Genomic DNA, 14,212 nt, shown 5'->3' on the forward strand with positions numbered 1-14,212 from the left:
GCACTGGAGGAGATAATGCTAAGTGAAATAAGTCAAGCAGAGAAAGACAATTATCATATGATTTCTCTCATCTATGGAACATAAGAACTAGGATGATCGGTAGGGGAAGAAAGGGATAAAGAAAAGGGGGGTAATCAGAAGGGGGAATGAAACATGAGAGACTATGGACTATGAGAAACATACTGAAGACTTCAGAGGGGAGGGGGTGGGGGAATGGGATAGACTGGTGATGGGTAGTAAGGAGGGCACGTATTGCGTGGTGCACTGGGTGTTATACGCAACTAATGAAGCATCGAACTTTACATCGGAATCCGGGGATGTACTGTATGGTGATTAACATAATATAATAAAAAAAAAGTATATTTCAGATTTTTAGGTTATGATAAGACAAAGGAAAACATTTGGAGATGTACTAAAACAGATATTTGAATTCAGAAAACATTATTTTGAACACTTAGCAAAAGAACTTGTTCAAATAAACAGATTTTTAAAAATTTCACTACCCTAACTAAGCTATTAGTTCTAAGATACATGAATAGCTCTGACTAAGGCTTCCTATCTGTGGCCATGGCACCATTTCTGGCAAGTCATATGTCTACGAGCAGGCAGGTTTGGAGCGTGCAGACCATAGCCTTGCTCTGAAGAAACTGGCACAAAAGCTCAGGTCCTTACTACTCTTTGCAAAGTAAAGGCCATTTTGTTTAGAAAACTGAGTTTCAAATATACAACTGCCTTATAAATAGTGAAAGCAACTTAGAAATACACTTATGTACAAATGCTTAATTCAAATAATTTTAAGAGGACATACTCATCCTTTAGAATAATATAGATTTACCTTCACAAACACTTGAGGCACTTTGTGGGGAGGCAACTGGAATCTATAAAAAAAAAAAGGCAAGGATATTCAATACAGAGGAATGTAGAAATAAATGTCAAAGCAATATTATTAAAATAAGTATTTGGGGAGGACATTTCTTTGGTGCATAGCTATTCTTTCAATCACAAGGACAACAATAAAAAAGACAAAGTTCCCAGCCCAACCTTTGCATTATGTGACAATGGACTAGAAGTGGGTCATGGAAGGATCAGTGTCATCCTGGTGTAGGGACTTCCCTGCTCTGTCAACAGGATTGATGGATACTGTGACTGACCCCCGTAGCTGCTGGCCAGTAGGTCTGTGGCATCTGGCTTTGGTCTTAGGGCCCCACCTCTGTGTTTGCTAAGTGACTATAAATGTCAGGCTACGAAGTAGGTACCAGATCACGGTGGGCTTCCTTAAATAGTGGGCTGGCCCAGGTTCCCCGCATTCCGGCCAGAATCAGAGCTTAGTCAGGCCTCCGTGCTAGCTCCCAGGCCGGCAGATGGAAAAGCAGGCACAGGGGCTCCCCGTGGGGAAGGCAGATGTCGGGGCAGGCAGGGAGCCTGGCTTCTACCCCGGATCTGCCACTCCCGCTCCGTGGAGCCTCGCTGGGTCACGTGAGGAGGAGCCCCTCCCAGGTGGCATCTTCGCGGGCGAACCGAGAGCACAGAATTTCTCTTGGACAGTCTGGGCAGCAACTTCCTGCCCAGAACTGCTGCGTTCACCTTAGCTGGAAGCGTTGTCAGCTTTAAATAAGGGAATAAGCCTTGCAGGACAGATGAGACCCATTTAAATGCAAAATGAACTTACTGTCTTCAGTGGTGCGGCTGGTTTCTTCCTGGGGGATAAAAAGATGGGGCTTTGTTAAAACATCACAAAGTAAAGAGGAGCGGACTGCTTATCATTTTACTCTCGAATTTCAACTAGCATCATTAACGTGATAGGAGTGTGATGGGAGACTGTCCTTGAAGGGCAGAGAGGGATGGAAAGAGGGTTTAGCCAGGATCCTCCTAGCTGCACACAGGGTCCGCTGACAGATGGCAAAGAGCTAACTGGGGATAAACTGGAGCACCAGTGGCCAGGGAGTCAGGAGCACTGAATTCTCCTTCCAGTCCTGCTGCTCAGGACTCTGTGACCTCAGGCTTCTTGCTCTTGCCTGGGAGGCCTGTTGGAGCTTTGAATTTCCTTGTCTGTAAAATGAGGACTAGAATCAGTATTTTCAAGCGTGAGTACAGAGCCCTCCCAGTCTCGAACGGCACCCTTGGGCTACTGCCTGGGGCCAAGGGTGGAGATAGGAGGACAGCCTGGTAGAGGAGGTTGCCCCCAGCACCTCCCCTGCCAACTGCTGCCCTGCTCAAGTGACTTCTTCTCTACTAGACATCTGCCTAGGATTTCATCCCGAACAGAGAAATCCAAGACCAACGCAAGTGTGAGAACCACGGTGATCTGTGGTCCTGAGGGGGTTTTCTGAGCTAACGTTCTGATTTGTCTTGGTTCTGATAGAGACTGTAATCTAATATTTTAAGGGTATATGCTTCTCTTCTGTATTTATTTAAAAGCCTCTCACCTTCTCTCTCTCTTGCTTTGTTTTTGGCTGAGAGATGGAAGACTGGGAGAAGAACACTAACAATTCCTAAGTGCCCGGCACTGGGTTAAGCTTTTCATTTGTTATTTAAACCTCCCAGTGACCTCTAAAAATGGATATTATTGTTACATTTTAGAGATTAGGAAACTGAGGCTCAGAGAGATTAAGTAACTTGCCCAAAGTGATAAAGCAGAGCCAAGGGAGAAATTTGGGTTAATAAACCCTTGACCTTAAGAATGTCTTTGCTTTGGGGCGTCTGGGTGGCTCAGTCGGATAAGTGTCTGACTCTTGGTTTTGGCCCAGGTCATGATCTCAGAATTGTGATCTTGGCTGTGATCTCAGGGTCATGAGATCAAGCCCTGCCTCAGGCTCCAAGCTCAGCTCGGAGTCTGCTTTAGTTTCTCTCTCTCTCTGCTCCTCCCCCTGAGGCGCTCTCTCTCTTTCTCTCTCTAATCAATAAATCTTTTAAAAAAAAGTCTTTGCTTTACACAGAAGCAGAATTAAGATTACAATCATGCAGGCCGGCTTTGCACATATTTAAGCATGCTTTTAAAATATCCTATTGAATCAATATAAAATTATGGGGTCACCATTTGTGATATTAATTTATTACATCTCCTAACAGTTTACAAAGCTCTTTTACATTCAATAAGAAAGAATGCCTCTCTTATTTCACCTTTGAAAGGAACCTCGGCAGTGTGGCTTGGATCAAACCATCCAGTGTATACGGCTGGGTGTACGTGTGTTTGTTCACAGATCACTAACTACTTGAAAGAGAAGTGGAGGAGTAGAAAGTAAAGGTGAAAATTGCTCGTGGGCCTCAAAATTACTCAGGTGCTGGAGCTTCTGTCTGATGGAACACAAGTCACTGAACTCAAGATTTAACTAAAAATTTAGGGGAGGAAAGACCACTAGTCTTAATTTCAGCAGGGGACCCCCTCGTCCAACTTGGAGCATGCCATGGGGGTGGAGGAGAACAGAGCAGGGCCTTCATTCCCACAGAACTTCGGGAGCACACCTATTGTGATGCGAGGCACACCCGTATCTGCCGTTGGGGACGGAGATAGCAGAAGAGCACCCGCTCCCCCCAGGTTCTCAGGCAGGGCCTCTTCGTGGACCCCGCAGGCCCCGCCACGACAGCGGTGGGGCCCATCAGCTCACATCTCACAGGGCTGGTCCTGCACAGCAGGTACTCACCCGGCCCTGGGCAGTGGGGACGGTGCAGCAGAAGGCGACTTGGCGTCCCAGGCCCCACGGTTACGACCTGCACAAACATACACACAGGTTAGTCCCCAACTCTCGACCCTGTGGCCGATGGTCACAGTGAGGCCCGCCTTCCCGAGAAGCTCAGAAATACAGGCGCATTTTTGGTTTCTTTCAGTTAAGCATGTATCGGTGGTTACATTGATGCTATTGGGGAAAATCCGTAGGCAAAGGTGATGATATATTTAAATAATGTCAGTTTATAAGCTTGGAACGAGGATGTGAATTAGGGACTCCATCTTGACATTTCTAAATGACTTTCTCTTTTCCCCCATGGGACAAGTGCAGAGCCCCCTGATTCTGCGGATTCGGTGAAGGGCCCCCAGGGTTCCTACAGGAGGAAGCCAAGAGCGTACACTTGCCTCTATAAACACTGCACAGATGTGCACACCAGCGGTGCCTAAAGACAGAGAGACACAGACTCCTGCTACGTGCCTACAGGCATGCTCTTGCATAATCACACTGACTTACACTCTCCACACCTGCCCTCACATCTAGGGGCTGTTCATTCACCTCGGAATTCTCAGGGCCTCTGCCCATTGCACAGACCAGCAGACTGAGACAAATGACAAGCTACTGCCCAAATCTCATCTTCCAAAGTCGCAGAAGGGACCCAGAGGGCCTTGCCCACTGTATCTCATTTCCCCCCTGGCTACCTAAGACAGAAAGCAGACAATCTTGAGGGAAGAACTGAGGACAGGAAGAGCTTCCCCACTGGGACAGAGCAGGCCGCGAGGGGGAGAGCCAGACACCAAGCTTGCTGCCCTCAGCGTCTCCTGCCTGCCTCCTCTCAGGTTGATGCTCGCCTGCCTGCACATTATGGCTCAGTGAGACAAAGGCTCTTTATCGAATTATATCGAACTGAATATATATTTTATTAAGAACTACCACACTTCTAAGCCCACAATTGCTATTGGACCTATAGGGGATACTCTGCAAATATAGGTTGGACCTGCCCTCAGTATGTCTTATTTTAGTTTGCAAGATAAAGCACAAATGGGCGAGCATGGAGGGAATCATCATTTACTAAGAATTACTGAGATCCTGGTAGGTGAAGAGCACTGTGTTAGGGGTTGTGGAAGAGATGGGGAAGCAAGATACACCTCTGCCCCTCAGAATTTATAACTTGAGGACACGCACACACCATGCCACCTCATCTGACAGACCCCCTATCCCAAACCCAAGAAAAGGGCCTCGAGAACTATTAAAAATAGAAGTCATAAAGCTCATTCTCACGTACTTTTACTAGAGAGAGGCCTTTGGGCCTTCACTCAGAGCCCACCCACTCATCTACATTCGGTTCTTTTTTTTTTTTTAATTTTTTATTTTATCCCCGGATTCCGATGTGAAGTTCGATGCTTCATTAGTTGCGTATAACACCCAGTGCACCATGCAATACGTCCCCTCCTTACTACCCATCACCAGTCGGTTCTTACACGGGGCTAATTTCCATGAATGCGCATGAATGAGAAGAACAGCCAAGAGTGTGTGGTGTTGCCTCCCCAGCACCCCGTGAGAGAACGGCCCCTCCATGTGACTCCCACGTAGATGTTACCTGACCTTGATGTGACTCTGGAAAACATTTTGGAAACATTTTGAAAAAGAGATTACATTTAGAATTTTTAATATTTCACATGACGATGAACTGAAATGTCACCTGGAGTCAGAGTCCACCTGTGTTTCATTGGCTGGTGGACCAAACTGATGCTGTTCTTCAAGGTCTTAGTACCTGACTGACCCTACTGAAATACCCTGGGCTACTCATAGATTTTGATGGAAGATTTCAGGGAAGGGGGGGAAAACCACCCTTGTCTGAAAAATAAGGAAGTGGAAAGAAGGCCTAAGTCAGAATTTCCTCCCAGGGGTTTTCCCTCTTTCGATGCCATGGGCTCATGTGGCCGGGTACACTGTTGCTGTCATATTTACAGCCTGGCTTCTCTACTAAGCTTCCCTTCCCTTCATATCTTCAGTCAGCCCACATGTTCCTTTTCCTTGCTCGTAAATCACTTCTGCGATTAGAGGGAGGGGCGTGCCGCTCTCCTCTGTGGTGGTCATCCAAGAGCTGGTGGAAAACCCGTGGTCTCTCATCAGGAAGACAGCGTTCTAGTTATTTCTTTGCCACCAAACTGGCTGGGTGGCCTCTTACAAGCCACTGTTCTTCGTCCCCTCTGTGAAATGGGGACACAACCACCTACCTTCCCTAGCTCAGAATTAATGTTTCAAGACTATATGGGAACTTGGAAAATGTAAGAATTAGCCAGATATACACTAATATTGCTGGAAAGGGACTGAAGTATTTGAGGTTAAAAACATTATGCTAAGTGAACAGAGCCAGATGGAGGAGGCTTTATCCAGTATGCCTCCATCCACATGAGACTTCCGGAAAAGGCGAATCTATAGCAACAGGAAGGAGAGCAGCGTCGCCTGGGGCTGGGGGCAGGAAGGACAGTCACCAGAAACTGGCATAAAGGGTCTTTGGGAATTGCGGCGGGCATGGACATTTTCTAAAATGATTGTAGTGGTGGTGAAAAAACTCTGTAAATGTAATGATTTATAAAAAAACCTGCATTACAAATGTAAAACGAGTGAGCTTTAGGATATGTAAATTTTAACTCCTAGAGGATCTCGGTAAATGTGATTATCGCTATTTTTGTTTTAGCATCTTGCTATCAACCACCACAGTGTGTCCAGGTGCTGCGCTCTATGCCGGGCACTTTATAAATGCCACCTCTAAGCCTCACATAACACCACGTGGAGCAAACGGAGGCTCAGAGACGTTAAGTGGCAGGCTGCGGTTGAACAGCAAGGCTGAGTTTAAAGCCAGGTGGACCGTTTCCTCTCCAGCCAATGCCTCCTAATGTTACTCTGGGGTGTGGTTTGGCAGGTCAGATTCACTTGCTGTTCCTCCTTTATGTGGGAAAGGATTAGGGAAACAGAGGGGTGCTTTTGTGGATTCCCATCGGAAGATGGAGAATGACTCTCTTATCTCATGGGCCGGTGGCCCTCTCTGCTGCTCTGGGCCTGAAGTCAGACCCAGGGTCACAGCTAGGCTAGGACAACCTGGTCCCCTCTTTGTGACCAGGATCCTTGCTTTCTGGCAGAGCCAAATTCTTGGCTGGAATACTCCAAAGGAGAAATTGGGAATGCGATAAAGGGAGATGTGTCCAAAAGCATAATAAAAGAGAAAAATCAGCTTTGTTTTAATTGTATTGAGCAAAAAATGATGATAATGTTTGCACAGCTGGTGTTTACCAAAGTTTCTCAACTAGGAAAACGACCTACACTTCGTTTTTCCTTCTACCACATTTATTTTATGCATCATCTTCTCTTCAGTTTTACATACAATGTTGGTAAGTTTCCTTATCCTTAACAATGTCAATGTTGGCATAGTAAGCCCTTGGGACCTCACTCTCCTCTAGCTGTTCTAGAAGCTATTCTTATCAGTGGGGCTTGTGCAGCAGCTGGAGCAGTTCGGGCACTGTGTGAGCTCTTACCAAATAAAGAGATATAATCTAACAGCTTTGGAACAATTTGGCTTATAGGTAAAATTCAACTTGCATATTAGCAGGGAACTGTAAATGCCCAAACTCTTCCCCTATTTTAGGAAATAAGGAGCGAGAAAACTTTTTAAATGCTACCTGCTTAGAGGAAGTTCAGAAATGCATGCCCCGTCTACCCTCTTCTGATAGAAACTACAAATGAATCAGCCAGGGCCCGCACAGCTTTCTTCCAAATCACATCTAGAGATAAATCACCAAACACTTTCAGTTTGTTTAGGACAGTGGTTCTTCACTGGGAGTATTTTGTACCCCACGCCCTGGGGGACATTTGGCGATGTCCAGAGACATCGCTGCTATTGCTACTGGGGAGGAGTTGGTACTGGCACCTAGTGGGCAGGGACAGCCAAGGGTGCTGCTAAATATGGCACAGTGCACAGGACAGCCGGGACAACAAAGAATGATCTAGGCCCAGAGGCCAGCTGTGCGGAGGTCGAGAAACCCTGAGTTAGGGTAAAACTCTATGCGGAAAGGAAGACACAACTGTCCCCTGGGATGCGTCCAGGGCCCTCCGCCAGACTGGTCATGAATCAAGGCATGCAAAACAAAGGATTCCAAATAATGGTGGAAAGGGCTATCACTTTAGGACTGGGATTCGTATATGTTTACTCAACCTGATCCCCACCCCTCCAAGGCGCAGGCGGCATTTCTTCTCCATGTTTTCAGAGGAGGAGACAAAGAAACAGAGAGATTGCTCAGCTTGTTTGGAGCCCGGAACCCAGCCGTGTCAGAGCCAAGCCCTCTGGCTTTGGAGTCTGTGCGATCCTGAAACCGCCTCTCTGTGTGGAGCAGGAGCAGTGAGAGACCGCCCCGCACCTAATCCACTGTGCAGTCCTTCGGCAAGCACCTAATGAGCCATCACAGAGCCGGAAGCAACATCCATTAGCCAGAGGCCAGGTCACGGTGCACTGCTCTGACAGAAACACTGATCGGAGTCCTTAGCACTTTCATGATGCCTATCCAGGCACTGCCTGAAGTCTTTAAAGGCTAGTAGATGGTTATGCAAAGACATGGGCAAGTTGTCTGATTACTCCTTTTCTAAAAATCACCTCTGAAAACTGCACACTCAGAAACTCATTCTAACTGTTCAGGTTTGTCCCTTCCAAATTATCTCACTTCCTCCCTCCTCGGATACTTCCTCCCATCTGTATGCAACAATTACATGACCAGGAGATTATTTTCTTTTTCAGGTTCGGTTTCTTCTGATGCCTCTAGTATTAAAATATAGCTATGCTAGATTAATAGAAAATCAATGAATAGTAAATCCAATGGGCTCATGCCCTCATGACAGTGCCACGTGATTCCTCAAACACAGCCAGTACTGGGGGACTCATTCACTCTCAACCAACTGACTAAACCACCATTTCAGCACCCACTCTGATCCAGGTCCTGTCTAGGCCCTGGAAACATAGCTATGAGCAAGACATGGAGCTGAGTGTCTTATAGGAACGACAGGGAGAGATCTCAGGGGGGATTAGAGATAAAGGGGCAGTGCAGGGTACTACAGGGGTGCACACCAAAGGGCTCTACCCCATGTGAGGTCAGGAAAGGCATCTTGAGCACGTGAGATTTAAGGCGACATATTCAAGGAGCTTGTAATGTACTTAAGGAGATTAGACTGAGACCCAGCATAATCAGAGACTAGGTATGGGCTGAGCGTAGATGGGAGGACATTAGAGCAAAGAAGAGCTCTCCGCGGGCTGCAGAAACCGTAGGAGGCTCCCTAGAGGGGGGACCTCAAGCTGGGCCGTGAGGATGGGTAGGGTTTGGTGTCATAAAAGTGAGAACATAAAGACCAAAAAACACAACCCATGATGAACAGGCTGTTTGGAGTAGCAGGTGTGTTTTAGGAAGAAGAGGTCCTTGTAAAGTAGACGAAGATTTTAAGATGGAAACACCAGAGATCATTAAGCTATCATTCTAAAGGAGGGCTTAGGCCTTCATGTATGTTTAGGGAAAGGTTTTCTGTTCTGGTCATAGAAACCCTTCTCCCAAGTTATCAGGAGTCAGGCGTCACCACTCCAGCTGGGACCAAAGCAACCTTGACATGACCTTTTAGGTTGTTGTGTTGACATTTGTTCCCAGAAGTTAAGATGAGCTGGATAAGGTGGCTCTGACCTCTTCTCCCCACACATAAAGAGCCTGTGGGTTTCGAGGGAGAGAATAAACAACAACTTCTGAGGAAGGTGAACAATTGCTCGAGAAATCAGTCTGTGACCTATAAAGAAAATAATTTCCTTTCATTTTCTCTCAAGGACCATGTCCCAAGAAGCAGAGCTCAGTCTCCCAATATCTGTGTTCAGCCCTTAGCGCTGGGAGGGAAGGGAGTGTGTGTGTGTGTGTGTGTGTGTGTGCACGCGCTGGGAGGGAAGGGAGTGTGTGTGTGTGTGTGCGTGTGTGTGTGTGCGGCTGGGAGGGAAGGGAGTGTATGTGTGTGTGCGTGTGCGTGTGTGTGATAGATAGGGCCTAGTGGGGAAAGAAGAAAGGAAGGCTGGAGAGGAGGCTCCTGCCCCTCTCTGTGCTGGAACAGGGTGGGGGTGGGCACCACTCAGCATCGCAGGCCTTGGCTTCGGGGCTGCCAATCTGTACGGCAGACAACCAGGAACCACTGGGTGTTCATGGTTTGGATACGGGTGACATGGTAAAAACTAACTTTGAAATGGAATAAAACTGGCATTCGGAGGAGTTCAGCAGCTCATCTTAGTGACAGAGGAGAAAGCCTGGAGGCAAGGATATGGCTAGTAGACTCTCTAAGACAGGAGATAGGAGGTTTGAAGTGACAACGTAATAGACTAGGGTGCTCACAACTAAAATGGAAAAGCGGATTCAGGAAAAAGACATAGCAGAGGCTTTGGAAAGAACACAGGCCCTCAGACATGTGGCCTGCCAGCTGACAGGCACAGAGGAATGGGGCTGCCCACGGGGAGGGAAGCCATGAATGCATTGAGCATGAGTCCATGGGAATGTCAAGTTGTTCAGAAGAGGAATCAGGTCAAAGTTGGACACCAGAGTTATTGGCTTAGACAAGAGAAATAAAACCAGAAGAACGGATGAACCCCAAAGACGTGAAAGATAATATTCTTTCCCGAGCACCTGCTGTGCCAGGTACTGCATGAAAGCTTTCCCATGCACAATTCCAGAATTCTCCTGTCACAGGGCAGGTACTCTTATCTCCACTGACAGAGGAGAAAATCCGAAGAGTGGAGGCAAAGGACAGGCCCAAAGTGGTATGGCTGGCAACCGGTCGCACTGGGATTCCACCCGGGTCTGACTGGTCCAAATCTCAAGCTCTTAACCACCACACTATTCCAGAAGAGGAGTGGAAGGCTGAGGACCAGATGGTACAGACGCCCTCTGTCAGCACAGGGGAGAAGGAGGAGACACCAGCAAAGCGCCCAGTGAGGTAGGAGGAAAACCGGGACTTGGCTAACAGAGGCCCAGGGGTGTGGGGGCAGGGTCCCTTCAACATAGGGGCCACCATTTATTAAGAAATTTGCCACAATTATTAAGAAATTTGGAAAGACAAGTGATTATTTCTTAATATTTAGTCTGAATTGTTTATCTTATTTGGAATAGACTGAAGAACCAAGCCCCCAATCTTGATCACTTCACACACAAAAACCCAAACACCAAATCATGCATGTACTTTACCTGAAGCTGTCCCCGGAGGAGAGGCTGGCTTTGAGGAGTTACTTGGCTTGGTGGATCTATTCACCATGGGAGCTTAAACACACAAATATGTACACTCACATAACAATCACAGATACAGTTTACTGTGGGAGAGTCACACTGAACGGAAAAAATGCATCATGGAAATGATGGGTCAGACCAGGGAATTTGTAAAGAATGGGAAACACACTTGTTAAATACATAAGCCATGAAAGAAGCCTTCTCAGAAGAAAGGTCTTTAGAATAAAAATATGAACGATTAAAGGGATAATCAGATTATTTTATGATAGGGATTTTGCGAAAGTGAACACTGGCTTGGAATTTCACTGGCCAGACTGGTGGTCTAGAAGATGCAAGAGTTTGTCTTCATCAGGAGAAGTGTGTCGGACCAGCAGTGGAGGGAACAAATTCCCACCTCCCCTGCCACATGCAATACACACCATTTGTCTTGGATTTTATGGGTTTTGAGTGGGTAGCAATTTAATGTCTAATTATGGTTTCATGGTGTGGATGGCCGAGGAATTCAGGCGGGCCTTGAAGCTGCTTGGGGACATCTGGGGAGGCCGGGAGAGGGTTGGACAGAACGGCAGAGTAAAAACGGAGTATGACTACTTCAGATTCCTGTGTGTGACGTGAGTGACGTTGCTTGACGAGGAGTCATTTATACAGGATCGTGTTCTCCACAGCTGCTCGATCCAGAGTGAACATGCCGTGCTCCATTCCTGCTCTGAGGGTATGCGGCACCAGCTTTTAAAGGTCATTCGTCACTCTGTTAGTGGACGAAGGGCTTACCGACAACATGTCTCCCTTCGCCTGACATAGCACGACATTTAAAGAGTCAGGACACAGAGCGTATTTCGCTCTCTCCTGTCTTCTCTCCTCTGCGGACATCATTCCCGTGCAATATTTTTGAGGCCAACACAGTGGCGTGTGGCTTTGTGAGAATTAAGTTTTATGAGAAATCCATCCTAAGCAAGGACACTTAAATAAGAACGTAGATGCTTTCCTACCTTGAGATGGGCGTATTAAAGCACGGGAGCGCGTGGAGGGAGGAGGGTGTGACTGAGATGGGGCTCTCACGGGCACTCTGCTGCCCCTGCCAGGGAGGCCGACACTGCCACCACCAAGGAGAGAGGCCGGGCCTGGACTTTGTGCGCCCCCTGCCGCTTGCTATCAAATAGTCCCTTGTGCCCCCCACCCCCCACCCCGCTACAATTTTCAGGTGCTTAAAACCACAAACTCTTGCCTTTTTCATCTGGGAGTGAACTGTCTTCTGTGGGGTGAATGTAGTTCTCATCTTCATCGTCCACGGGGACCACGTAATCAACCTAGAAGTACAGACGTGAATGAGGAGGAGGCTGTCCACTCTGGGCTTACTGTCTGGGAAGGAGTTGTTCTGTTTTGTTTTAAAGATTTTATTTATTTATTAGAGAGAGTGAGCGATAGAGCGAGAGAGAGCACAAGCAGGGGGAGCAGCAGGCAGAGGGAGGAGCAGACTCCCCACTGAGCCAGGAGCCCAACGCAGGACTTGATCCCAGGACCCTGAGATCATGAGCTGAAGGTAGATGCTTAACCGACTGAGCCACCCAGGTGTCCCTTGGTAATAGAAATGAGCTTAGGAAACTGTACATTCAGGTACATGTTTTTGTCTAGATGTACATTTCTCTTGGGAATATACCTCGTGGTGGAATTGCTGGGTCATTCGGTAGCTTCTGTGTAGGTTTGAGGAACAGCCAAACTGTTGTTCCAAGGTGCCTGTCTCCTCTCCCATTCCCAGAAGTAGCGTGTGAGGGCTCCAACTCCTCCACATCCTCACCGACACTCGTTACTGTCTGTCGTCTTGAGTATCACTCTGCTGAGGCGGGAAGTGGTGTTTAACTGTGGTTTTGATCTGCATTTCCCTGGTGGTTGACGTTGAGCGTCTTTTTGTTTGCTTCTTGGCCCTTTTTATATATTCTTTAGATAAAAGTCTATTTGCCTCCTTTGCCCATTTTTAATTGGGTTGTCTTTCTATTTTTAGGTTGGAAGAGTTCTTTAATGCTCTAGATAGAAGCCTCTTATCAGATATATAGTTTGCACAATTTTTCTCCCATTCTGTAGGTTGTCTTCTTACTTCCTTGTGGTGTCACTTGCAGCACGAATGTTTGACATTGTGAAGCCTGTTTTAACTATTTTTTTTCTGCTGTTGCTTGTGCTTTTGGTGCCTAAGACACCCCTGTCTAACGCAAGGTCATAGAGATTTATACCTTTGTTCTCTTCTAAGAATGTTATAGTTTTAGCTCTTACATTTAGGTGTAGGATCTATTTTTGGTTAGTTTTTGTCTGTGGCGGGAGAGGAGTCCACCCACCTGCTTTGGCATGTGGATATATGGTTATCCCGGCACAATTTATTTAAAAATGATTCTCTCCCCACTGAATGGTCTTGGCAACTTTGTCAATAATCAGTTGACCATAAATTAGGGGAGAAAGTGATTTTACATTGCTAGGAAGCAAAGGAGATAATCAGATCCCAAATGTGGTTTTTGCAACCCATCTTGGTGGGTAGCCCAGATGGATTCTAGAGAAACAAAAACCAAGCATTTATTGAGCACTTATTGGCAAGTGCTCATCTGAGTACTTTCCATGTGTTATTTCATTCAATCCTTACAACAACCCAATAAGGTAGGTGCCATTGTCAGCTTCATATCAAGATGAAGATACTTGAAGAACCCAAGGCACAGAGAAGTGGGGTAGCTTGCTCATGTCCTCCTAGTTAAAAAGTAGTAGATTGGGATTCAAGAATCAGTTCAAGGATCCATACTCTTCGCCACTACATTCTAGGACCTTCCTGCCTTGCCTCTTTCTGTCTTATCTCTACCCTTTCTTCACTTAATTGTTATTTCTTTTTTTTTTAAGATTTTATTTATTTATTTGACAGAGATAGAGACAGCCAGCGAGAGAGGGAACACAAGCAGGGGGAGTGGGAGAGGAAGAAGCAGGCTCCCAGCGGAGGAGGCTGATGTGGGACTCCCTGGGATCATGCCCTGAGCCGAAGGCAGACGCTTAATGACTGAGCCACCCAGGTGCCCCTCTCATCTCTTTCTTTACCTCCAAACCTGGTCTCTGTGACCTTGGATAAGTTTTTCAACCCCTTTGCACCTCATCTGTACTATTCCCTTATCTGTAAAATGTGTACTATGGATAGTACTACGAAATAGTATCCATTTCATAGGGTTTCTTGGGAGGGCTTAATGGGGTAAATACGAAGTCCTCAGAACACCGTTTGATTCCTAGCACTCG

At 46.7% G+C, this 14,212-nt stretch overlaps 1 protein-coding gene across 6 annotated transcripts in view; it reads right to left on the reverse strand.

Moving 5' to 3' along the window:
- Window positions 1-14,212, reverse strand: part of BLNK (B cell linker) — an 81,528-nt gene that overhangs the window by 15,552 nt on the left and 51,764 nt on the right. For 4 of the 6 annotated variants that reach the window (XM_011222019.3, XM_002916991.4, XM_034663049.1 and 1 more), the window contains 5 exons: window positions 12,180-12,261; window positions 10,916-10,987; window positions 3,642-3,708; window positions 1,670-1,697; window positions 836-878 (listed from right to left, as the gene is read on the reverse strand). In XM_011222019.3, coding sequence (XP_011220321.1) covers window positions 836-878; window positions 1,670-1,697; window positions 3,642-3,708; window positions 10,916-10,987; window positions 12,180-12,261 — 292 coding nt within the window. The remainder of the gene's footprint in view (window positions 1-835; window positions 879-1,669; window positions 1,698-3,641; window positions 3,709-10,915; window positions 10,988-12,179; window positions 12,262-14,212) is intronic. The other 2 variants (XM_019797244.2, XM_011222020.3) reach the window with 1 other exon arrangement.

This window comes from Ailuropoda melanoleuca, chromosome 6 (assembly GCF_002007445.2).
Source record: "Ailuropoda melanoleuca isolate Jingjing chromosome 6, ASM200744v2, whole genome shotgun sequence".
In the NCBI taxonomy this organism is placed as follows: domain Eukaryota; kingdom Metazoa; phylum Chordata; class Mammalia; order Carnivora; family Ursidae; genus Ailuropoda; species Ailuropoda melanoleuca.